The sequence below is a fragment of the Mixophyes fleayi genome, chromosome 1 (assembly GCF_038048845.1).
Source record: "Mixophyes fleayi isolate aMixFle1 chromosome 1, aMixFle1.hap1, whole genome shotgun sequence".
Taxonomy (NCBI): Eukaryota; Metazoa; Chordata; class Amphibia; order Anura; family Limnodynastidae; genus Mixophyes; species Mixophyes fleayi.
Genome location: NC_134402.1, coordinates 297,571,470 through 297,598,562, shown reverse-complemented (window position 1 = coordinate 297,598,562; position 27,093 = coordinate 297,571,470). Strand labels below are relative to the sequence as shown.

At 43.7% G+C, this 27,093-nt stretch overlaps 1 protein-coding gene across 1 annotated transcript in view; it reads right to left on the bottom strand.

The window, feature by feature from the left end:
• Positions 1–27,093, bottom strand: part of AOPEP (aminopeptidase O (putative)) — a 466,448-nt gene that overhangs the window by 270,259 nt on the left and 169,096 nt on the right. Inside the window, exon 6 of the mRNA XM_075211079.1 lies at positions 9,055–9,244. Within this exon, the coding sequence (XP_075067180.1) occupies positions 9,055–9,244 (190 nt within the window). The remainder of the gene's footprint in view (positions 1–9,054; positions 9,245–27,093) is intronic.

The following is a 27,093-nucleotide window of genomic DNA, read 5'->3' as shown; positions in this document are numbered from 1 at the left end:
GAAGTGTCTCTCAATATAAGTGAAAGTGTGGTGGGAGGGTGGTAAGTTGCTTTTAATGTAGTGCAGATAGTGGGATTAGTTTAATAGTTCAAAAAAGTTTAATAATCCACACTCTGTTTTAGCAAACAAGGTAAAACAAAAAGCCTAGAATAGCATGCCTTACACCCTGCAGGCAGAATTCATGCAAAGGTAAATTATCTTATGAACTTTCACAAATTACTGATCTCTTAATGTTTTAACACTTTATATGACCTAGGTTGGTATCCAGAACTTAGATATAGGATATTAGCAAAACACTTTCTTGGAAAAGTGCTTATTACTCAAAACAATTATTAAATGATCCTGGGGCTAATCATTTAATGGTGGGTGGGGGCTATTTATTTCATGGTGGGGAACATATAATTTGATACTGGGTTTATATTGGGGCTTATTAATTTAAAGCGGGGTAATGGGAGTAAGAATGTAATGCTGGGGTGTTTTGGGGGGTATTAATTGAACATTGGACTGAGGTTGGAGAGAAGGAGGGCCATTTTTTAAATGTGAAGACTTATAATTATTTAAATTCTGGGCAGTTTGGGAGTAAATAGGTTTATTAATTAAATGTGGGTACTATTAATTTAATGTTGGGGCTGGTTGGGGGGGGATATAGATTTATTTATTAAATGTGAATTCTAGTAATTTAATGTTGGGGCAGGCGACAGGAAGGGAAACCTAATTATTAAACATGGGTGTTTTTTATTTAGTGCTGGTTAGGGGAGGGAGGCTTAGAATGTTCACTCATTGCTAGGCTTTCCATATTTCATGTACCTATACTTTATCCAAACAGGACCTCAACATTCAAGGATCCAGACAAAATACGAACAGCAGCAAGCAGTGAAAGCTTCAAGAACAGGTAGGAGAGAACAGGACAGTCTGCCAACTGTCCTGCTTCTGGTGCGACAGTCCAGATTTTGGGTTACTGTCTCCCATCTGCAGGGACAAGTATGAAGAAGATATGTCACAAGTCACATTGCTCTGCTCATAAAGGGGTGGAGCTGCGTAAATGTAACAGTAGTGCACAGAGCATTGCCATCTACTTGAAGGGGATGGGAAGTGGTTGGAGAGCAGCCTATAAACTATAGGTACACCATGCTGGTCATACCCAGTCTGGTGGCATGGCGTGGAAACCCCCTCTAGAAATTCTGCGTTTGCCCCTCCTCATGATACCAGCTATATGCAAATGATTGTCTATACCTCACTGCCTTAGTTCACTGTTAGTGAAAATAAACCAAAGATACATTAGACAGAAATACTCAACTAATGGTGCAGTTGAAACAAATTGTACAAGATAATGTAAAACTGGCTATACAAAGGCAAATCAAGCCAGACACATATATGGCCAAATTGGATTAGCTCTATATGTTTGGCTCCCCAGAATACTTTGTGCATCATCGGGGACTGTTAATGCAGTCAGAAGTTAACCACATATACAGACAAGTCAATAGCAGTCACCACTTACCAACATGCCCAACAATGATCCAAGTGATTTTGATGTCATTATTAAAGGGCATTGAACTAATTTGTGGAACACAAATATTGCAATATGAGGCAAAACCACCAATATTGATTGCAATATTGCAGCTGGTGTGGCCAGCTGCAGCCTAGGTTTCTTAATTGACTGCCTCTTTTCTAAACTAAGCAGTTAACATGACCTCTGCTTTTGAGCATGGAAAAACAAAACAGGGGATTCACAATTTTAGTTACACGTTCTGAATTTAAATAAATTGCCTATTTGTTTTCATTCCTTGCAAACTGTATGATGACATTTTGCCCCTTTGTGCAAATACAATCACTTAAATCTACATTTCCTGCCATTACAATTAAAACCAGAGACAACAATATCACATTTTGTATTTTTAGCACACAATACCACGGTAAAGTATAATGGAAACAATTTGTGAAGTTAAAAGAGAAAAGGGATGGAGCATTTCCATGTTGTTGCTAAATATGGGATAGTGTGGTGATGGTGCTCTCAGATAACACTTGAGTTTAAAGATGAGGACAGCCTACAGATGTGCTTCTGGCCTGTAATCCATTCTGTATCCTACAGCAAGCAGTGTTTTTTCCATTTTTTTATGCTGTTTGACAAAATATATACGAGATTGATTTTTATGTGGATTATAATTTTGTCAAAGAATGCATAGAAAGCAAAATATATATAATTAATGCCACTTATTAAATGAAATACATTTATTAATATGCTGTTAATGTCTACTGAACATAATACATTTTTGTACTGTTGCTCCTGATTGCAAACACATGTTATAGCATGCCTATGACACTGTCATCACTACTGCTCAGGACTTAGTCTATCCCTATAGCTAGAGCAAGTGATACAGTAGAAAAACAAGTAACTTTGAGACACTCAGACGTTGATTCGGATGCGGCTGCGTGTGCTTGAGTTTGGCACGCTCCTACTGTAAAGTGACTACGGCAAAAAGCCCCTTCCCCACTCTGTTCACTCTCCGAAATGGTATGCTGAAGTAAGTGTCCTTTGCGTTCGAGGACGATGTGGACAGGGCTGCATTTACTAGCGTTTGTCCCAGTTCTAGGCATGTGTAGAGTGATTTTGCGTACAATACGCTCAAAATCGGCAGTTATGTGCCTTGTTGAATCAGGCCCCATTTGTATGGACATCTTCGTAGGGAACTCCGCTCCATTCAAATTTCACTTGTACTTTTATAATACAGGAGAAGCAGGGCAGAGCCAATACGTAGAGTGGTGCCTGTCATTCGCAAATGACTAGCTTGTGGACTAGATATATAGTTTTCTCACAGTAGACTTGATCCTACAAAACTGCACATACGTGTCACATGATCTTGTGATTAGAAATCATGTTGGGAATTTCACTGGAAGTGAGAGAATGAAGTTTATCAGTTGGTATGCAACATTGGTTGTCTTCCCTAACATGCTTAATTTAGAAGATATTTATTGAAATTAAAAATTAGAGTGACAAAAGTCATGATATATTTAGGGTATAGATTGGTGTCTGTAATCAGCAATATAAGACCCAAAAGAACGGAGGGTATGAAAGAAAAAAATATTGAATTAACAAGTTACATTAAATTGACAGTACCTCAGTTAAAGTAGTAGTGACGTCAAATGTTATAGGAGTCCTAGACGTTAAATGAATATTAAATTCAATATAATCAGACTGAAACATTTATAGTGTCGCCAATGTCATAACAGTGTAAAGACTAGAAGATAAGCTGCTGTACATGCATACCTATGCCATTACCAGACATGAGTCACATTAGAGCTTCCAAGTGTAAAGTTATTAAAACATCAAAAAAGTTCTGTTAAAAATAGATTTGCTATTCAATATATATGAATGTCTATGACAAAGCCACATAATTTGTTTGTTTTTGGCAAGCATCTACAACATAGAAATAGTCCAGCTGAGTCACAAATAAAACAGACCCAACATAATCTCTCCTGTTATTTCCCTGCATCAAATGTTCTTGTTACCAATCTCACAGCTATTGAAGTGGTTCAGATATTATCTAAAAATGTAAAATGTTGACGTGTTGGGTGTGGACATGATGGGGTTTCTACACTAAGTGGCTTTTCTCACAAAGTGTTAGAAAATGCACAGTTAAACGACATAACAGATAAACATCTTTCTCCTCTTTCATCCAAAGGTATGTACAGAAATTACAGCAACTCTCATCCACTCAGGGGCAAACGCAGGATTTATAGAGGGAGGTTTCTATGGCATGCTGCCAGAGTGTATGCAAGGGGTGTAGCTATCACTTGAGACAGTGCTACATTGTTCTCCAACTCTTCTCATCCCCTTCCAATACAAGGGCATTGGTAGCCAGCTGTCCTCATTCTGGTGGGACAGTCTCAATTTTGTGCGACTGTCCCACTCAGTCAGGATTTTGTTTGGACTGTAAGGATAGTTGTGAGGAATGTGACTGTTCCACTTCACACTGTAGTGCTTATTAAGGGTGAGCTGCTTGCATCTAACAGTAGTGCACACAGTTCACCCATAACAAGCAATGCAGTATGAAGCAGGACAAACATCCTAACTGTCCTTACAGTCAAACAAAATCCTGACTGAGTGGAACAGTCACACAAAATTGTAATCCACACCAGAATCAGAACAGTTGGCTCTCCTACCTGTTCTTGAGATTTCCATTAGCTGTTGCTGCCTGTGTCATAGGCTGAGATACTGCTCGGATCATGAAAAGTTGGGTCCCTGTTTGGAAAATGGGATAGGTACATTAAATATAGAAAGTGTAGTAATGAGTAAACCATTTAGGTCTCCCTTCCCCAACCTTAAATCAATGGCACCTACATTTAATAATTAGGCCTTCCTACCTGAAACCAGTGCAGACATTAAATGAAAAGCATTCAGAATTAATAGACAGACCAACCTCCCCACGTACATGCCCTGACATTAAATAAATGGTACTCACATTTAATAAATACATCTATTACCTCCCAAACAGCCCCAATATTAAATAATTAGTATTCACAATTAATAAATAGCTCTCCTTCTCTCTAAATGCCCCACATTAAATCAACAGCCCACAAACCACTGTAGCATTAAATAATGCCTTCACACCACCTTAAATTAATACCCATTATTATGATTGACTATTAAATGAAATAGTCCACATCATCAAAAAAAAATGCCAACCATAAATAAACTTATATTTCTCACCCACTATTAAATGATTATCACCCACCCTCACCATTAATTTAGTTCCCAGTTTCCACCCCTATTACATATACATAATTATATCTTTCTTTATTTATCTCACTGTCATCATCATCATTTATTTCTATAGCGCCACTGATTCTGCAGCGCTGTACAGAGAACTCATTCACATCAGTCCCTGCCCCATTGGAGCTTACAGTCTAAATTCTTTAACATACACACACAGACAGACAGAGAGAGAGGGAGAGAGAGACTAGGGTCAATTTTGATAGCAGCCAATTAACCTAATAGTATGTTTTTGGAGTGTGGGAGAAAACCGGAGCACCCGGAGGAAAACCACGCAAACACAGGGAGAACATAGAAACTCCACACAGATAAGAACATGGTCGGGAATTGAACTCATGACCACAGCGCTGTGAGACAGAGTGCTAACCACTTAGCCACCTTCACTGTCTTGCTCTTACCTCTATTATTGTTCTGATCTACCAGAAAATTGCTTTACCATGGTGTTGCCTTGCTGTTGTTTTACCACTAATTGCATTGTTGATTACACTGCCACTGGTCATCATTTGGATTACTATTCTGTTACATATACGTCAGTCCATCAGTTACACACACAACAGTCAATCACAGGCGTTGGTCAGTCAGTTTCACACGCGTCGGTCAGCCAGTTATACGGGTCTGTCAGTCAAACACGTCAGTCAGTTACATACACATTTCTGTATTTCTTCTTTCCCCCTGATCCCCTTCCTAGTACCCCTGCACCCTTCACCCACTTATTTGCTAGTCCATCCTCTCCCCTTCTTTGCTTCCTCTCCCTACTCCCTTAGTCTCGCCATGTCTCCTTGCTCCCGTTCAATACCCATCCTCGCCTGTTGCACTTATCTCTGTCCCAGATCCAGCCCACTTCAACACACCAGCAACCCCGCCAATATCATCCATACATTCCCACTTCCCTCTCTCTCCCTTTCTCCTGTTCTTTGGATTTACAGATCCATCCGCAACATTCTGCCCTCTATCATCTCCAACTCTCTTAACCTTCTTGCCATCACAGAAACCTGGCTTTCTTCCACAGATACTGCTTCCCCCTCTGCACTCCCCTAGGGAGGCCTTTCTTCCACCAACTCCTTCAGACCTAATGACTATCCAGGCGGTGGGGTTGGTATCCTCCTATTCCCCCAATTGTACTTTTAGTGTCATCTTCACTGATCCCTCCTTTTCATTATCCTCCTTTGAAGACCACTCAATCTGTCTCATCTACCTCATCCATCTCCGTGTCTCAGCTATCTACGGCCAAACTGGTCCTACTTCCCAATTTCTTGATAATTTTGGTGCTTGGCTTCTCTACAACCTCTCCTTAGAGCTCTCTTCATCATTATAGGTGACTTTAACATCCGGAAGTAAGAGTATCGGACTGTCTCCTATGGCGTATAAATATCGGTGCTTGTGGGACATCACATTAGCCTTGAAAAAGTCTGCATTGAATTGAAACGCGTCAGTGAATTGTTCTATTTGTTACCTGTGACCCCGAAGTACTACACAGGACATATTGGAAGAGGTGAATATCCCGGGTGTGCCACCGACCTTCTTTGAGATATGCCTATGACTGCCGACTTTTTGTTATTTTATTGTCACTTTTTAAGGATTGCACTTGCTTTGTGTTCAAAGTGCATGAATGTAGTTTTATTTTCATTGTTTTAATAAAAGGTAATGCACCACAGATATTTTTTCCTTCTCTTTCAAATCGTGAGAGCTGTTTATAATGGAGGAATGATCTTTCTCCTTGAGACAAGCTTATTGATGTGCCTATTACAAGTTTTATTTCTGTAAGCATACATCCAATGGGGGATAAGATCCCAATACCACCTGTTCTCTACACGGGTGATGAATTTGGATTTAACCTCCTTCTTACTGACTGGTTGACCTTTTCCTACAGTTCATTTCTTGCATCCATATGGTCCACACTATGTTTTGTGTTTTTTGAGCTTATTTAGATTTTGTGTATTGAGTGATACATACATCTCCATTCAAAAATATCAAGATCTTACTGTGGACACATGCAAGCGCTTGTAACATATGTCTTTTTGTTATATGACTTTAACATCCCCATCGACAACCCCACAGGCCCAACGTCCATCAAACTTCTTGCCCTTTCTTCTTCCTTTGGCCTCTAACAATGGACCTCTTCCCCCACCCACTGTCTTGGTCACACCCTTGACCTTGTCTTCTCCCATTAATGTGCTTCTCTCACTTCTCCAACTTTCCCTTACCACTCTCTAACCATCATCTACTCTCCTTCATCTCTTTTCTCATCTCCTGCATACCTCTCCACGTCCAAATCAACGCAATATTGATTGAAGACAATGTTCTTTATTTTCTCATCCTTTCTATTGTGTTTCCTGGGAACCATTAGAACAGGTTCCCAGTGATTACAGCTACCAGAGTGACACAGGCACTGTATAGTAAATCCCATGCAGCACTGGCTACTGTAATAGCACTGTTTCACAATGCTGTGCCTGGGAGCTGTAAGTTCCAAAAACCAGCAAAACCACTGGATAGCGGCCTGTCATTTGTAGTTACACAATGTACAGAGGGGAAGACGAAAGCACACAAGGATGGAATATTATGGTCACCAGGGTGCATATATATGTAGACGTGGTTTAGCATATACATTCCTCTATGCTAACCACAATTAAGCATAGAAAATGTTGAGTCTACCGTATTTGATTAGAAGATCTAGGACAAATCTATTGCTGGTTGTCATGATAAAAGAAAGTTATACTTGTATATTTAAAGGATATATCCCCATTTGTGGACAGTATATAAATGTATATATTTAAATTACCATAAAAGACCATTTTTTAAACATATATCAATCCACAATGTTGGTTATACGACATGAATTGATCTTTTTTTTTTATGCGGACTGGGTGGTTGTATGAGGACAAAGTAAACTATGCCCACCCAACTGTCACATGACTGGGAAAACATCTTTAATTGTACAGCATGAATAGCTTTAATCCTTGTGGCAGTGCAAAAGCTTAGGCCTGCATATCTTCCTCCTGAATATCTTGCATGTCTATGGAAAAGAAAAGGCCTACAGAAGTATTAGCTAAAGTTTTATCCTGGAGCAAGTCATTGACCAAAAACACACTGCCAACAAAACTAAAGAATTCATCAGACATTCACTGTTTTAGTATAACTGGAAGGCACTATATATTTACTCATGAAGCATATAATTTTTGCTAGAAAAAATGAATTCTGTCTCTGACATTTTTTGAAATGTGATCCTTCTGAGATTTAGAATTCAGTGATTGTAATTAATAGATATATATATATATATAGATAATAGATAGATAGACAGAGTGATAGAAAGATATCAGTTACGGTAATGTGAATAAGGCAGATCGGACTGAGATGTAAATAAATCTTAATTTATTGGAACTCTGGGCTGAGAAGAACAGTAACTGTGCTAGGGTGTACTCCATGGGAAAACCGAACAGATAACACTTATTAACTTTTATTTCCAAATTTAAAATAATGTTAGCAATTCCCTTAAAACATAGCACAAAAAAAAACAAAAACATTAGAGAAATATTAAAATATGAGATGTCCAGATCTGTAGTTTTCTATAGTATCAATGATTTACGAAATCCACTATCCAATTGAATGTGATTATAATTCCAAAATATTTTTTTAGGATATTTACTGCTATTTTTTTGGATTACAGGACAGAGGTGACGACTATTACTCAATGTTTTTGTGAAATAACTACATTACTAGTCAGTGTGGTTGTACATTTCATTTCTCTTTCTTTATTGGAAATCTTTCAAAGCATAAAACACCCATATAGAGCAGCAATTAAGGGTGGGGTGAATTATGACAAAAGAAACCAAAAAGCCTTCAACTATAGTTAAAATACAGTAAAGCCATAATAAACAGAATGATTTTTTTTTTTATTCCACCTGACACCAACCATAATGTTTGTTCTGTATGGGCTCACTGTAAATCTTACACCAAAATAACCATTGATTCATTTCTGGCACCAACGAGATTTAACAAAATTAAAACAGCAGTATGCAAGATGGATTTTACATTGTACATATATGGCTGCATCTGTGCTATTAACCATAAGTTCTGTATATATAATTGGCTGTAGATGCCGAAACAGTGGCTTCTGAAGGCAAAAAGGAAATTCTAAAAAATGATCTGGTTTAATCTCTCATTGTTTGGTCTTGAGGCTATGCTATTTTATAGCAGGGACATGGGATATGTTGCAAAAAACTGTTACTGTAATTTTCTTTGTAATGTATAAGAACTGAACTGGTTCAGACATTTTAAAATATTACCTTCTGAACTTTTGATGAGAATACATCTTCTAGATGTGTCGCGAATCCTTCACTTATCCATTCTTCTGTCCAATCACGTGCGCCAATGGCCAACCCAAACCAAGCATGTGCGATTTCATGGCAAACACGTGTAATGCAGAGTTGATTTTTTCCAGACAGCACACTCTGAGACAGATAGATAATGTGTGGGCTGGGTCACAGGAATAAAGAGCAAATTACATATTAGGCGGCAGTCTTGTTGTAACATGAACAACACAGCTATTACGTACTCTTTATTAGCTTTGTACTATTATTATCATTAGTATGAGGATGTCAGGTACTGACAAGCCCTTTGCTGCACAGACTTCCTTAAAAAGGAACATAAAATAGTGCCATTTGGAAAGTAATGTGGGAATTAAAAATATTATTTTTTCTGCTATCCATGGAATTAAAAGAATATTTCATCTCCAGAAAAGATATTACTTTAACAGGTTAAAGGACAAGAAGAAAACAGGGTACAGAATAAATGGCATTTTGGTCAAAATCATGTAGGTGCACATAATTCAATATACGACCCCGTCTGAGTTACATTTTGAGCACAAAACTCTGTCAATATTTACATTTGTCACATTGTGTTTGATAGACCAATCAATGATAAATATAGTATGTTAGGTAGAAGACAATATAATGTTTCATATTATTTTGATTACATTACCCGGACTCCTATAAAAACTAACCACTATTCATTTATATTTTACTTTACCAACTTTTGAGCTGGATTAACAATCCCTGTGGCACATAGACCATTTGTCAAGTTTTCAGAGTTTGATATTTTATTTCTTTGTACACAGTCTTATTTGGCCAATAATCACTGCCTATTCTGAAGTGTTACATATATATTGCAAGTGTATGAACACTAAATTAACAAACAAAAAAATCATCCTAAACCATGCTTCTTTCATACTTTATCAGACCTAACACCACCTCTCCCTACAACAGTCTCTATTTCTTTAACGTTTGTGCCTCTTATAAAATGTTTTATTTCATTTGCTCCCAAAAGTGTCAGTTAATGGAATGCAATATATCTTTCCACCTCAAGCATTGTTTCTAGTACTGATTTGTGTTGTTTGAAGGGTGCAAATGGGAGTATGCCACTCTTTTTTTTTTTTACAGAAAGCAGCACAGAAAAGTAGTAATTTTATAGTTTCTTACTGCTCCCCCCAAAAAAGGCCTATACACTTTAAAAATTATACAAATGTGCTAAGATGATCATTTTTAGTGAAAGTGAATTGATAGTATCTGTGGAATTATACATTTACATATTCTTAGGCCTATTTAGTAAAAACAGGTAACAGGGATGTTATCTGTTATGAATACCTGTTGGTTGATCAGACCTCCAAACAGGCCCGGCGCTCCTATTAAGGCAAGGTTAGGCAGTTGCCTAGGGTGCCGGACTCTGGTGGGCGCCACAGAATTAAAATGCTTTTATTATGGTACTTTAAAACTGTGCGGCGACCGCTGAGCATACCTTCCACGGCCGCCGCACAGCTTCAGATAGATCCACAGGGAGGGGGGAGTGGCTATGGATCACAACCGCCTCCCTCCCCTCCAACAGCTGATGGGGCGCTCCATCTCCTCTCCACCACTCACTGACTGTCGGGCGTGACATCATCATCCCGACAGTGTCACTGAGGTACGTTAAGAGCCAAGTTAAGGTAAGGAAAGGCGGGGGGCGCGGATTTTGACATTCTGCCTAGAGCGCCGAGGACCCTAGCACCGGCCCTGCCTCCAAAACCTCTTTGTAGGATTATCAACGCTAGTAGATCCCTTTCTTAGAAAACACATTGTGTTTACAAATGCTCAGTGGCCCCCAGGACTTATCAGGCTATCAGGCTTATCAGGCTTCACAGAGCCAGTCTCCAGGGATAAAGGCTTGTGTCATGCAGCTAACCAGTTCCCACATGCGCAGTGGAACCGATAGCCTAGACTTTCAGATCCATTTGTTGGGAAAAATTGTATTTAAACAATAAAGTATTTCTTCGTTTAATTTTTCCTGCAGGAGAAGGATTGCTGTGGTACTTGTACTGCTACAGTCCTTGCTAAAAAAAGCTTCTCCATGTACTTTTCATGAGGAAGCCTTCATCTTTTCTCAGGTGGGTCCACCACCTGAGAAGATAGTACTGCTATGAGGGCAGCACGGTGGCTCAGGGCCGGATTTACCGCTAGGCAACCTAGGCACCTGCCTAGGGCCTAGCGGCTCTCGGGGGGGCCCAGCTGGGGGGGGACAGGAGCAATTTAAAAATAAAATAAAAAAATTTGGCCCCAGAAAATGTCGCCAGGTGATGACACCACTTGTGGAAAGAGCCCGCTACTGCTGAAGCACACGCGAACAACTTCTTCTTTTTATACAGCTTTATTGTCAGGATGGTTAAAATGTATTTGACACCGTATGACTTTCACAGCAATTCTTGGAGACCCTAAACACTAGCTAGACATAGACCAGCTCTCTCAAGACCAGCCAGCTTCCCCAGCGTTGGTCTCAGTGAACAAATGACACAATCAAGCTTTTATATATGATACTCCTCCCCCAGCCTTAGCTTGATGGGCAGGTGACACACTCACCTTCTCTTTAAAAGGAAACGCCCAACACTGGCTATGTTTGCCCTAACAGACACACCCTGTCTGTTTGCTGAGATGAAGGAGCCTTCAAATCATGTAAGTTAACCAAACTTTAAACTACACATAAGTCTTTACCTGGTTTAACCTCAAATTAGGTGCATAACTGTGCCAATGTTTTATTCTGCTTGTATGCTTTCTCTGCATCTTGTCAGATAAATGCCTCCCTTTGTTACACAATGCACTTAACTCTGCTTCCCCCGACTGTCACTAATAGTCTTCAGGGTCCCCATCCACAGCGAATTCACTACCTACAAAAATGTTCCCATGCACTATCAAGCAAATGTCCTCAAGTTCAAATTAATTTCTTCCTATTACAGCTCTGCTCTTTCACTCATTAAACAATCCTACTTTAAATGTCTCATCTTCTCCTAGTACACCAAGCCCTATCCCTCTTCTGCCCACATTCCCCTTCCTTGTCTCTGTTTTTGACATTGCCACCCACTTCACCTCTAAAATTGAGTCCATACATCACGACATCTCCTCTAGACTCGTCTTGCACCACCCTCACTGGGGACATATTTTCTGCCCTTCTTTCGCATTTCTCTTAACCGCCATCCTACCCATCTGCGTTCCCTCCATGTTCTCTCCCCTGCTGGTCTCAGTGGATAAAGTTCACACTCTTTTCTCCCCCTTCCACCTGGAAGTCTCAAACCTATCCCCTCTCACCTCCTCTGCTCTCTCCAGAGGACTGCTCACATCTTGCCTCAACCTATCCAATTCTTCTGGTGCCTTCCCCTCTTCCTTCAAACATGCCCTTGTCTCACCTATACTCAAAAAATCCTTCCTTTAACATGTCTCTCTAATTACTAGCCTATCTACCTACTTCTGTTTGTTTACAAACTCCCATCTCACCTCCTTCCTCGCCCACACTATTTTCATTTCAGTCACACTTGCTACTTCCACTCCCTCACCAAGGTCACTAACAATCTTCTCAGTGCCACATCTAAGGAACATTTCTCTATACTTGCTATGTGATCACTCGGCTGCCTTCTATACCGTTGACCACCCTCTCCTCTTGCAAATGCTCCACTTCTTCGGTCTCTGTAACATTATCTTCTCCTGGTTTACCTCTTACTGTGCAGACCATGCCTTTTCCATCTCCACCTCACACTCCATTCCTCCCCTCTTCCCTTTTCGTCCTCTGCTTTTCTTCCTCTACACCACCCTCCTTCGGTGATCTTAATGTTAACTCTTTTGGCAATATCACCTGTACATTGATGATACCAAAAATTTACCTCTCCTCCTCTAACTTCTAACCTTGCCTCCTCTCTCGTGTTTTCAAGTGTTTTTGAAAAACTCATGTTGCATGTCTCAGTGCTTCCTGAAACGGAATAAGTGTAAAATGGAAGTCATTGTCTATCCCACTCAAGGGTCTCCTCCTCTCCCTATACTTTGACAGCATTACCCTCTCCTCTGTCTCTCAACTTCATTGTCTGGCTATCATCCTTGGCACATCACTTTCCGTCACTCCCAACATTCAGTACCTTTCCCAATACTGCTACTTCCATCTTCATAACATCTTCAGATCTGGCCCTTTGTCACCATGGAGGCAACCAAAACTCTCATTCACTCCCTTGCTATCTCTTAGCTAGAATACTGTTCAGGACTATCCGCTCCTGCCTTTATCCACTTCAGTTTGTCCTCAATGTGGCTAAACTTGTTTTCCTCTCATACCATTGTTCTATAGCTGCTCTTCTCTGCAAGTCGCTAAGTTGGCTCAACGTCTTCTACCAAATCAAGTTCAAACTCATGAACCTCACCTACAAAGGCCTCAGCCACTTCTCTTCCTCCAACATATCCAAACTCAAACTCCCTCTCGCCCCCTCCACACTGCCAATGATTTCCACCTCACTTCCACACTAATCCTCACACCGCACTCCCAACTCTAAGGTTTCTCCAGTGCAGCACGCTACCTGTGTAATGCACTACCATGTTCTATTAGATTCACTAGTCTCTCCAAGGCCTCAAATATGCCCTGAAAACTCATCTTCTCATTCAAGCCTATGAGTCTTCCTCGTAACTCTTCTGCCACTTAAACCACCTGTATTCCCCCACTCAGTCTCACCTTATTTGTGTCTTACCCTTTCCTCTAGGACGTAGGAGTTTAAGAACAGGACCACTTTACTCGTGTTTTCCTTTCTACCATTTACTTTTCTACGATGACACCTTCAGTACTCTCCTTTGTCACCACAAACTCCTAGGCACAGTTCTAGCCTATACAGACACTACTTGTCACTTAATGCTTGATGTCTAGACAGTAATTAGTCTGTGTTACCTTGCTCTCTGTTAAATCATAGCTTTATTGCCCATTTTGTGACTATGTGATATGTTTTTGTTATAAAATTACTGGCCACAAGATATATTTCTAGAACTGGCTTTGATGAGGCCTTTGTCTATAGCAACTTTCATTGCTGGGAGCTAAACAGTTAAACTACTTGCGCAAACGTCATTAGAGCACTAATAGCACAATAGCGTTCATTGCATCCAATGGACTGGGATTTCATCCTCCATTCGGAAAGCAAAAACTCTGTCTAGACTCTAGAAAAAAAAAAGGAGGCCTGTCAATGCCTCACATTATTGATTATTACAGAGATACAATTTTGTTTTCATTAATAATTTTTATTGAAAGAGTATATGGGAGGTACAGAACAAAAAAAAAAAAGGAAGGTTATAACAAGAGAAAACACAAGCAAGAACCCCTGTGCACTGTGTGTGTGTGTGTGTGTGTGTGTGTGTAAAACAACACACTCACATCATTAATGTACATACAAAGGGAGACAAGTAGGCTGTGATACACACTGTCCACAATATAAGCAACTTATAGCTGTGATGAACCAAGGGTATCAGTAGGGTGTAATGTGTTCATCAGGTTGGGAAGATTCAATAAGGGCGTCTGGAAAGGGAGAGGATGGCGCGCCTGGACCGTCCGTAATGTATTCGTGCCACCTAAAGCATCTCATAATGGGGGCTAATGCAGATGTGAAGTAGAGCATGTCTATTGTCTCCATATCAAAGCTATATTGAATCTTGAGATGATTCCAGTTATGGTGGGGGGAGCAGAAGACTTACAGTTTTGGACTATCATTGCCGTAGCCACTATCAATGTGTCCCAGAATATATTGGTCATGTTTAGGGAATGGAAGTCGGGTATACATGAAGAGCTAAGTCAGGGTCTGGAGCGACGGTGACTTTCAATACAATGGAGATCAAAGTGAAAACCTTACCCCAGGGCGGCTAAATCAGCGGACAAATCCAGAAGACATGAAGAAAATGTCAGCCACCTGGGTACACTGGCGCCAACAGAATTTCGATAGGTTTGGTCAAAGAGTGTGTAGCCGATCCGGGGTGAGGTATAGCCGGTTAAGAAGCTTCACCTGCATTTCCGTGTGGTTGATGCATTTAGACATATGGTGGGAGGTTGAGTAGATAGTTTTCCACTGTGGGGTAAAGGTTACACAAAGATCTGACTCCCAACACAGTTGAACTGGGGCTTTAGAGGAGGGGGCAAAGGAGTGAAGGTACTCTATTGGAACACCTCTATTGAACTTTTTGTCAGTCTATTATTATTATTGTTATTATTTATTTATAAGGCGCCACAAGGTTTCCGCAGCGCCGAACACAGTACAAACAATGGACAGTACAGGGAATAACAGTACAGAACAATAAACGAGTAATACCGAGACTTCAGATGCTCCAGGAAAATCAAGAATATTGAGGTTGGAGCAGAAGAGAAGGTAGAGAGACAGGAGGGAGAAGGGCCCTGCTCATTAGAGCTTACATCCTAAAGGGAGGGCAACAGACAATCGGCATAGAGGGAGTCAGAGGAGGGGAGCAAGCGCACCCTTTTCAAAGGAGGATCCAGGAGATGAGAGCGAGCATGGAAAGAGGGTTAAGCAGAGGGCTGGTAAGCCTTGAGGAAGAGATGAGTTTTGAGTGCCCGTTTGAAGGAGCACAAGTTAGGGGATAGACGGATGGAGCAAGGGAGGTCATTCCAGTGCAAGGGGGCACCTCGGGAGAAGTCTTGAATTCTGGAGTGGGATGAGGTTATTAGAGTGGAAGAGAGGCGACGGTCATTGGCCGAGCGCAGGGAACGAGCGGGAGTGTGGATGGAGAGGAGATTGGAGATATAGGGGGCAGTAGACTGGGAGAGGGCCTTGTAGGTGAGGGTAAGAAGTTTGAAAAGAATTCGATAGGAGAAGGGGAGCCAGTGAAGGGCAAGGCAGAGAGGGGAGGCAGAAGAGGAGCGGCGAGAAAGGAAGATAAGCCTCGCCGCCGCATTAAGTATAGAACAAAAGGAAGCAAGGCGAGAGTGGGGGAGGCCGGTGAGGAGAAGATTGCAATAGTCCAGCCGGGAAATGATGAGCGCGTGGATAATAGTTTTGGTTGCTTCATTAGATAGGAAGGGCCGGATGCGGGCAATGTTACGAAGTTGAAAGCGACAGGATTGCGCAAGAGATTGAATGTGGGGGGTAAAAGAGAGGGAGGAGTCGAGGGTGACGCCCAGGCAGCGTAGTTGGGGGACGGAGGAAATGGTGGAGCTGTTAATAGTGATGGAGAGATCCAGATGGGATAAGGACTTAGACGGAGGGAAAACAATAAGTTCTATTTTTTCAATGTTAAAAGAAAGCGAGAGGACATCCAAGAGGAGATGGCAGAGAGGCAGTCAGATACACAAGAGAGGAGGGGAGGGGAAAGATCAGGAGAAGAGATGTAAAGTTGAATATCATCGGCGTATAGGTGATACTGAAGGCCGAATGAGGTGATGAGAGCACCAAGGGAGTAAGTACAGAGTGAGAAGAGTAGAGGGCCAAGAACAGAGCCCTGAGGAACTCCTACAGGGAGGGCAGAGGGGGGGGGGAGGATGAACCGGACATAGATACAGAGACAGAGCGGTTGGCGAGATAGGAGGTGAACCATGTAAGGACAGAGCCAGAGAGACCGAGAGAGTGAAGTGTCTGCAAGAGGAGGGGGTGGTCCACGGTGTCAAAGGCTGCGGATAGGTCCAGGAGGATGAGCAGGGAGAAGTGACCCCTGGATTTAGCAGAGAGGAGATCATTTGTTACATTGGTCAGGGCAGTTTCAGTAGAGTGGAGGGGTCGGAAGCCTGATTGGAGAGGGTCAAGGAGGGAATTGTCAGAGAGGTGACAGGTGAGGCGGTTGCAAACAATACGTTCGAGAAGTTTAGAGGCATAGGGGAGAAGAGAAATGGGGCGGTAGTTGGCGAGTGTGGTGGGATCGAGATTAGGTTTTTTTAGAATAGGAGAGATGAGGGCATGTTTGAAGGAGGAGTGGGCAGTACCAGTGGAGAGAGACAGGTTGAAGAGGTGAGCTAAGTAAGCGCAGACAGTGGGGGAGAAGGAGCGAAGAAGGTGAGAGGGGATGGGATCCAGGTGACAGGTAGACGGGGAGAAGAAAGAATGAGGGAGTGGACTTCATCGCCCGTAGTAGGGCGGAAGGAGTCCCAGGGTGGGATAAGGGGAGAGGGAGGAGCAAAGAGAGGGGCCGGAGAGGAAGGGGATGAGGATATATCAAGTCGGATGGTCTCAATTTTGGAGGAGAAAAATGAGGCAAAATCTGTAGCAGAGAGGGAGAGTGGGATAGGAGGAGGGGGAGGGGTGAGGAGAGGGGTGAATGTGGCAAAGAGGCGGCGGGGATTAGAGGACTGAGAATAAATGAGGGACTTAAGGAAAGATTGTTTAGAGAGGGAGAGGGCGGAGCAGTAGGAGGAGAGGATAAACTTGAAGTGGAGGAAGTCAGCCAGGGAGCGAGATTTCCTCCAAAGGCGTTCAGCAGCACGAGTGCACTTCTGGAGGAAGCGGGTGGAATTAGAGTGCCAGGGTTGGGGAATTAAGCGGCGGCGGCAGACAGAAGTGGCAGGGGCAACAGCGTCCAAGGCAGTGGTGAGAGAGTGGTTGTAAAGAGAGGTGGCGTTATCAGGGCAGACCAGGGAGGGAAGAGGGGATAGCAGAGTTTCAAGAGAGGAGGAAAAGGAAGTAGGGTCAACAGCAGCAAGATTACGCCTAGTGAGGGTAGTTTTAGGGAGGGAGGAAGCAGGGGAAGAGGACAAATTGAAGGAGAGTAGATGGTGGTGAGAGAGTGGGAAGGGAGAGTTGGAGAAGTCAGAGAGATCACATAGATGAGAGAAAACAAGGTCAAGAGAGTGACCAAGGCAGTGGGTGGGGGAAGAGGTCCACTGCGTGAGGCCAAGGGAGGAAGAAAGGGCGAGAAGTTTAATGGAGGCAGGGTCAGAGGGGAGATCAATAGGGATGTTAAAGTCTCCAAGTATGATGGAGGGGAGGTCAGAAGAGAGGTAGTGGGGAAGCCAAGCAGCAAAGTTGTCGAGAAAGAGGGAAGTGGGGCCAGGGGGGCGGTATATGACGGAGACACGGGGGAGAAGAGGCGGATGGAATGGACTTCAAAGGAGGACAAAGAGAGGGAAGGTTCAGAGGGAATGACCCGAAAGGTGCAGTTAGGGGAAAGGAGGATACCCACTCCCCCACCTGGACGGTCATCCGGTCTGGTGGAGTGGGTGAATGAAAGGCCACCATGGGAGAGAGCGGCGGGGGAAGCAGTGTCAGCTGAGGAGAGCCAGGTTTCGGTGATGGCAAGGAGGTTAAAAGAGTTGGAGATGAAGAGATCGTGGATGGCCGGCAGTTTGTAGATCTAGAGTTCTAGAGGGCACAGGAGAACGGTAGGGAGGGAGGGAAGAGGAGTGATGTGGAGGAGATTGGCAGGGTTGATGGAGTGAGGGGGAGCATTAAGGTAGGGACGGGGAGGGAGGCTAGGTGAGAGGATGGGAATAGGACAGGAGCGCGGAGGCATGGTGAGAGACTGGAGACAGTGGGTGGTGGAGGGGGAGAGAAAAAGGTAGAAGAAGCAGGAGGGGTGGAGAGGCAGTGGTGAGGACAACAATAGACGAGCGGTCGTGCAGCACGCTGGTAATACAATGAATAAAAGTAACAGTAATAAAATAAATAACAGTAATAAAATAAGGAGAAAAAGTTGCAGGCAGAAACCATTACAATTAGGTATCGCTAAAGAAAAAAGGACATGGTGAAATACTAGGCAAAAACAATAGGAAGCGCAGAGAAAACAAAAAGCAATACTAAAGACACAATACCAGGCAAAGAGGACGGGGCACACTAGGTGCAGGTGGTGATTGACCACTAGTAGTCCAGAGCAGGAGAGTCCAAAGCAGGAGAGTCCACAGGAGCCGGTGCCCCCAGGGTGGAGAGCAGGAACACAGGTGAGTCCATGGGAAAAGTTCCAGAGGGTGCAGGGAGGGGTGAATTTTGAGTCCAGGAGCGAGTCCAGGGGTCGAGGGAGAGTCCTGGGTAGCAGGCACAGGGGTAAAATATGGTCCAGAGGAGTGAGGATGGCAGGGAGGATGGGTGAGAATATCCAGAGGGGAGCAGCAAATAAGGGACTCTAGCCAGTGGGGGAGGTGGGTCGGATGGTGGTGAGGTGGCAGATAGGAAGCCGTGAAAGCGACCAGGTAAATACTGGGGTGGAGAGGAATGGGGCAGATGGAGCCCACAATAGATAGGCTAGGAGAGGAGGCAGAGGGGGATTACTAGTCATCCGCTATCCCTGGGCATCCATGGGGCCAGGCAGCGGCAGCAGGGAGAGACACATGGCCACGGAGTGAATGGAGGCAGCGGAGGACAGCAGGCCCAAGCCGCGGCCTAAAGTAACAGAGCCGGCTGGGCGGAGGAGGTGCAGCATCAGGAGCTGGAATGATGAGGAGCTGCAGAGTCAGGCGCTGGAGCAGGGCATCGAATCAGGACACCAGAGCAGGAGGCAGCAGGCCATTGGAGGGGGACACAGCAGGAACAACTTGCAGCTTGAGGAGAGGCCCAATCCTCATCCTGGAGTGGCAGCGTTACTCAGCGTCGTCAGGATCCAATCAGCAGGCGGTGGCAGAACACTGGAATGCAAGCCTAGGACGGCAGGCTGGAGGACGATTGGCGGCAGGAGAAAAGGTGAGAGTAGGCCCGAGCCAGGGGCTGTAGTGGGCGGCGGCAGATGGAGGGAGCGTCCAGAGGAGGATCACATCACAAATGTCGCCCATGGAAGGGCAGACGAGCAGCCGTGGTAGGCAGAGAGGAAGGCGTCTCCAGAGGCATAATTCGGGGCCCAGAAGAGAAGACAAGTTGGGCTTCAACGGAGAGCTCGCAGGGCACGTCTGCCATGAACAGGAACAGGAACAGGAAGCTACCTATCTATCTAGCTAGTCTATCTAAGACAAATGCTGGCAGGGAGGGGGAGAGAAAGTAAGGGATCTTGGAGACGGTCACAGCCTAATGCCTTATTTGCAGGTATTTATACGTCCTAGATGGCGGGAGGTGGTAACTGTCTTGGAGCAGGATGAAAGGAAGGCTTTGGGCAAACAGATCAAATGGGGAATTGAGCCCTTTGTCTCTTCAGGAGGAGAGGTTCAGATCTGGAATTAGTCTGGATAAGGTTTGGAGGAAGGAGAGATTATGGGTTGGGAGTGCAATGTCTATATGCAGCATAATTAACCTACCCCACACCTGCATGGCATCCGAGATGAACAATAGTCTATTAGCAGCTGAGAGGCAGGCAGACTGAGGGGTCCAAAGGAGGTCAGTTAAGGGTTAACTGGGGCAAGAGGCCCTTTCAAGGTCTACTCATGGCTTGTAGGCATTAGGGAGTGCCCAGTCCTGCAGGTTTGTCAATATGCAGGCTTCTTAATATTGTGATAAACTAGGAAGCATTAGATCACCATGCAATTTGGGTAAAGCCATACGTGTATGGGTAAGTAGGGGGCGTTTCTGTTTCCACACATAGTTCAATTTTAAAAGCGCTACGAAATCTGCCTGTGCTATATAAATAAATGATGATGATTAACGTATCGAAGAAGGCCATCAGCCGTTTGGGCACAATAAGATTTTTTTAAAAAAAAACAGGCTGAATGACAAAGAGAAGCACATGACTACAGTTCATAGCTCTTAAACGGTCATGAGCCTTTACCTGTACAGAATAGGAGAGTGGCCTGTCTGGAGTGGAAGGAACAGGGAGGGAGCATGCTGGATAGCGGGTTTGAAAAGTAACAGCCGGACTCCCATGTGACACCTTTCACATCTTGCAAGTTTCTGGCCTCCAAATGGCCCCCAATGACACTTCTAACATTCAACCCTAAATCCCCACGAGGTTTACAACTGATACAAGTAAAAAACTGGTTCTGCAGGTATCTGAGTTGCTGTGATGTCACTAAGTTTATTACTTTAAAATTAGTAAACTAGTAAATTATTAATGTATAATGCTGTATGCAAAGGCTTGGGCGCCCCTGGTCAAATTGTATGTTTAACTTTATTTGTAACTGAAAAGATGCCAACCTCTTCAGGGTGTAAACATAATATTATATAATATATAACTACAGGGTCGGACTTGGCCACCGGGGGGCCGGGATATCCCCTGGCAGGCCCCGACCATGATCGCTCCCCTCTTAGTTGGTGGGGAGAGCACAGAGAGGAGTCAGCAAGAAGAGAGAAGACAGAACGAAAGCAAGGGTGAGTAAAGGCAGTATGACAGAGAGTGAAGGGGGAGCACAGACAGCATGGCAGCGAGTGAAGGAGGCCAAAGCAGCATGGCAAAGTGAAGGGGAGTCAAAGCAGCATGGCAGAATGTGCAAGGGGGCTAAAGAAGTATGGCACAGGGTGATGAAGGGGTACCAGGAGAAGGGGGGGGGCAAAAGCAGCATGGAACAGTTTGAGAAAGGGTGGCCAGGAGAAGGGGGGAGCAAAAGCAGCATGGAGGGTGCAGTGTGATCATAAGGAGGCACAGCATGGTGATGAAGGGGCACAGTGATGTGTGTGTGATGGGGTAAGATGGGGTGGTTTGGGGGCTCTTAATTGAATGCATAGCTGAGTTTGAGGAGCATGAGGTCTATTTATTAAATGTGAATAAGAATTATTTAATGGCAGGGACGGTTGCGGGAAATAGGTATATTTATTATAGGTAAATGCTATTAATTTATTGCTGGGGCTGTCTGGAGGGAGGGAAATAGGTTTATTTATTATACGGGAATACTATTACATTAATGATGGGGCTGGAGTAAGACCTAGTATTAATTGTGGGTCCTATTGATTTGTATTTGTCTGAGAGGCATGTTGGTGTCAGTAGCTGAGAGGGGGTACTGGCACTGAATTGCTGTTTGGAGGCTTCTGGGGTACCTCTTTGGTAAGTTGGCTCTCAATTTAAAAACACATATGTATGGCCCAAATATATGGGACTCTCATTGTTTAGAGTAGGACCATCCTATTAGCAAAAGCGCCTTGGCGTGGCAGGATGGCTTAAACATACATTTGCAAATGTGTGCAACAAAGACTTTTGCATTTTTATCTACAGTAGAAATGGCAGATCTGTTGCTGGCTATTGCAGTGTGCTGGGGGGAAAAAATGTTGTGTGTAGTTTCCTTGCAGGATAACCCCACCCTTTCAAGCACCTGTTATGGCCTATAAATTGATTTGAGCAGCTTCCACTTTTGTATTTGTCTGAGAGGCATGTTGGTGTCAGTAGCTGAGAGGGGGTACTGGCACTGAATTGCTGTTTGGAGGCTTCTGGGGTACCTTTTTGGTAAGTTGGCTCTCAATTTAAAAACACATATGTATGGCCCAAATATATGGGACTCTCATTGTTTAGAGTAGGACCATCCTATTAGCATATTAGCAAAAGCGCCTTGGCGTGGCGGATAGCTTAAACATACATTTGCAAATGTGTGCAACAAAGACTTTTGCATTTTTATCTACAGTAGAAATGGCAGATCTGTTGCTGGCTATTGCAGTGTGCTGGGGGAAAAAATGTTGTGTGTAGTTTCTTATTGATTTAACGCCAGGGCTGGTTGGAATTTTCTAAATGTACCCACTTTTTTTCCCAAATAGGGCGCCCAACATTCCAGCATCCAGACAAGCTGCAACTAAAGAAACCAGCAGCCACAGGTGGTTAAAGTGACAAGAACAGGTAGGACAGTCTGTCAAATGTTCTGAGTCTAGTGGAACAATTCAAATTTTTGCTAACTGTACTGCCCAATCTAAGGGGCAGGTCAAGACTTTGTATTCTTTATATACACTCTGCATTCTTTATATACTACACTACGGTGCTAGCTGTCCTTCGTGGGCTGACCACTCCCCCTCTAGTGTCTGGTCTCGCCTCTTTGATGGCTGGCCACACCCCCTCTGGTGGGCCCCTAGCATTGCAGTCCACCGGTGGGCCCTTCATGCTCCAGTCCGACACTGTATAACGATTTATTTTAATCAGGCATGTGTAATTAAAAAAAGCACACACAGAATAATGAACATAGAGCAAGCATGGTTACAAAAACATTAGCAGAATCATCTATAACAAATAAGTGTGTGTAGGGGGAGGAGGGGCTGCATGTTTTTATGCACAATTACTATTTACTTGATGAATTTCACAGATAAAAAAAAAACCAGTGAAAACAGTGAAAGTGGTATTTGCTTAAGGGCAATCTTCCAGATTCATTAACAAGTTTTTTTTTTTTTTAAGGCCTCAAAACTTTATTACCACTTAAGACCTTAAATTGCACCAAGTGTAAAAACAATACTAGAGTTGGATAAGTAACCTGTACCCTCTCAGGATGTTGTACCTACACTCAGGGCTGGACTGGGACTAAAAATCAGCCCTGGCATTTAAAGTATACAGGCCCACCTCAGTTCCACCAGGAAAGAAACTGTGTGCACGGCGGCGCCGAAAAGGGCGTGACCACATTGTGTTGTGGGTGTGGCCAACATGGGGCATTGATACATACATTATAATATAACAACATTACATATATCACGCCCTCCCAGCCACATCATGCCATCCCCCGCAGGCACATTTTGACACCCCCAGCCCACTGTACTTATCTATGCTTCTGGTGCTGCTGACATCCATAAGGATGGGAACTTTCTGTAGAGTAAGCAGGGAAGCACTTTGTCTCACGAGACTACCAAATCTTGTGATACTTAGAGCTCCTCGGCTTGCTCTGCAGGCGGTGTCCAGTCTGGGAACTGGGAGCAGCTATCAGCTCCCTTCCCTAAACAGAGGTGGATTAATGCTCAGGGGGGCCAGGGTATTTAAGACAGCAGGGCCCCTATTATGTAACATGGTTATCATTTTAGACAAATACACAGGCAATACTGTGTGCACTACTGTTAGAAGCACACAGCTCTGCCTTCACAAGCATTACGTTGTGAAGCGGGACATTCCTCCTAACTGTCCTTGCAGTCAGACCAAATCCTGACTAAGTGAGACAGTCACCCAAATTCAAGACTCCCCCACCAGATTCAGGACAGTTGGCAGACTGTTCTGCTCTCTCCTACCTGTCTTGGTCACTTTCACCACTTGTAGCAGCTGGTTTCTTTAGCTCAGTTCCTTCTTGTCTTGATCCTGGAATATTGGATGCCATACATGAGATTAGGGAACTCCAACCAGACCCGGGGGTAAATGTATCAAGCTGAGAGTTTTCCGGCAGGTTTGAAAAATAGAGATGTTTCCTATAGCAACCAATCAGATTTTAGCTTTCATTTTGTAGAATGTACTAAATAAATGATAACTAGAAACTCTCAGCTTCATACATTTACCCCCGGGTGTTAAAACAATAGCACTCATGTTTTATAATTAGACCTCCCTACAGTCCCCACAATAATAATGTTCACATTTATAAGTAGACCTATTTCTCTCTAACCAGCCCCAACATTAAATTAACAATATACCCATTTACTCAAAACATATTTCCCTCCCTCCAAACAGTGCCAGCAATAAATTAAATAGCATCAAAGTTTAATAAATATAGCCATTTTCCACAACCATCCCCGGCAATAAATAATTCATATTCACATTTAATAAATATCCCTCCTCCCCAAAATCAGCCCCATATTCAATTGATAGCCCTAAACCATCCCAGTATTAAATTAAAGATTCCTTCACCTCACCTTAAATATTTAGCCCCCACCTACACTCCACCATTAAATAGCCTACCTCCCACATTATAGTAAGATCCTCCCTTCCCTCACATATTTTATTAAAATACTGAGCCCACACTATATGAAAATACTGCGCCCACACGCACACTGTATGAGAATACTGCACCAACACGCACACTGTATGATAATATTGCGCTCACACGCACACTGTATGAGAATACTGCGCCTACAAGCACACTGTATTATTATTTATTATTATCATTTATTTATATAGCGCCACTAATTCCAGAGCGCTGTACAGAGACCTCGCTCACATCAGTCACTGTATGAGAATACTGCGCCCACACGCACACTGTATGAGAATACTGCGGCCACACGTACATTGTATGATACTACTGCACCCACAAGCACACTGTATGAGAATACTGTGCCCACACGCACACTGTATGAGAATACTGCGGCCCAGGGCCAGACTGGCCATCTGGCATTTGCCAGAAGGGCCGATGGCTGTGTGGGCCGGTCCGGTACCCTGCGCTGCGTTCATGTGACTATTTGTATACTCACATGATCGCGGCGCCGTAGCCCACCCTCACTCCAATGTTTTTTTTAGTTCTTACCTTTTTTTTTTTTCTTTCTATTTGCGAAGCGGGGAGGGGGTGGGGGCGCCGCCGTAATCATGTGAGTATGCAAATACTCACATGATCGCGGCGTCTTTCGACCCCCCTCCTCTCCCCTCTGTTTGCATTGGATGTCGGGCGTGACATCATCACGTCACGCCCGACAGTCAGTGAGGAGCTGCGCCCAGATGAAAGAAGAAAGAAGAGAGAAAAGAGAAAAGAAAAGTAATACAGAGGTAAGTAAAAGAGTGGAGAAACGAAGAGAGACACAGGGGGATGAAGAAGTGGGGGCATAAAAGGAACAGGGGGATAAAGAGGGGGCATAAAAGGAACAGGGGGATGAAAAAGAGGGGGCATAAAAGGCACAGGGGGATAAAGAGGGGGCATAGAAGGCACAGGGGGATAAAGAGGGGGCATAAAAAGCACAGGGGAATGAAAAAGAAGGGGCATAAAAGGAACAGGGGGATAAAGAGGGGGCATAAAAGGCACAGGAGGATGATAAAGGGGGCATAAAAGGCACAGGAGGATGAAAAAGGGGGCATAAAAGGCACAGGGGAATGAAAAAGGGGGGCATAAAAGGCACAGGGGGTGAAGAAGAGGGGGTATAAAAGGCACAGGGGGATGAAGAAAGGGGGGTGTAAAAGGGATAGGGTGATGAAGAAAGGGGTTGGCAGCATGGCACAGGGTGATGAAGAGGGGCAAAAGCAGAATGTGATGAAGGGGGTAAAAGTAGCATGGAGGGCGCAGTGCGATCATAAGGGGGCACAGCGTGGTGGTGATGAAGGGGCACAGTAATGTGGCAATGTAGTGTGTGTGAGGTAGATTGTGGCTAATTAATGGGTGCTATTTTGTTTGTGGGGCAATGTAATAGTGGGGACTATTAATTTAAGATGGGGTGGTTTGGGGGCTATTGAATGTGGAGGTGAGTTTGGGGAGAAAGAGGTCTCTTTATTAAATGTGACTATGAATTTAATGTCCGTGATGTTGCAGGAAATAGTTATATTTATGAAATGTAAATGCTATTAATTTATTGCTGGGGCTGTATGTAGGGAGGGAAATAGGTATATTTATTAAATGGGAATACTATTATTTTGATGTTGGGGCTGTAGTGAGGCCTAATTTTAAAACATGGGTGCTATATTGATTTAACAGCGGTGCTGGTTGGAGTTTTCTAAATTTCATGTACCCTTTTTTTTTTTCCCCCAAACAGGACCACCCAATATTCCAGGATCCAGACAAGCAGCAGCTGATCTAAAGACACCAGCAGCCACAAGTCAGGTAGGAGAGAGCAGGACAGTCTGCCAACTGTCCTGAATTTGGTGGGTGACTGACTGTCCCGCTTAGTCAGGATTTGGTCTGACTGCATGGACAGTTGGGAGGTATGCCCTGCTTCACATTGTACTGCTTGTGAAGGTATAACTGTGTGCACCTAACAGTAGTGCTCACTGTATTGCCTGTTTATTTGTTGAAAATGTGTCTAATAACCATATTACATCATAGGAGCCCCTCTGTCTTAACTACCTAGGACCCCCTGAGCCTTAATCCAGCTCTGGTTAGCAGGAGGAATCTGAAAGTTGCTCCCAGTCCCCAGACAGGACACAGCCTGCAGAGCAAACCGAGGAGCTCTAAATCTCATGAGATTTATTAATCTTGTGAGACTCAGAGCTTCCCTGCTCACTCTACAGGAAGTTCCCACCCTGATGGATGTCAGAAGCATAGATAAGTACAGTGGACTAGGGTGTTGTAATGTGTTTCTGGGGTGGGGGTGGCATGATGTGGATGGGGAGGGTCTGATAAATATAATGTTTTATTATAAT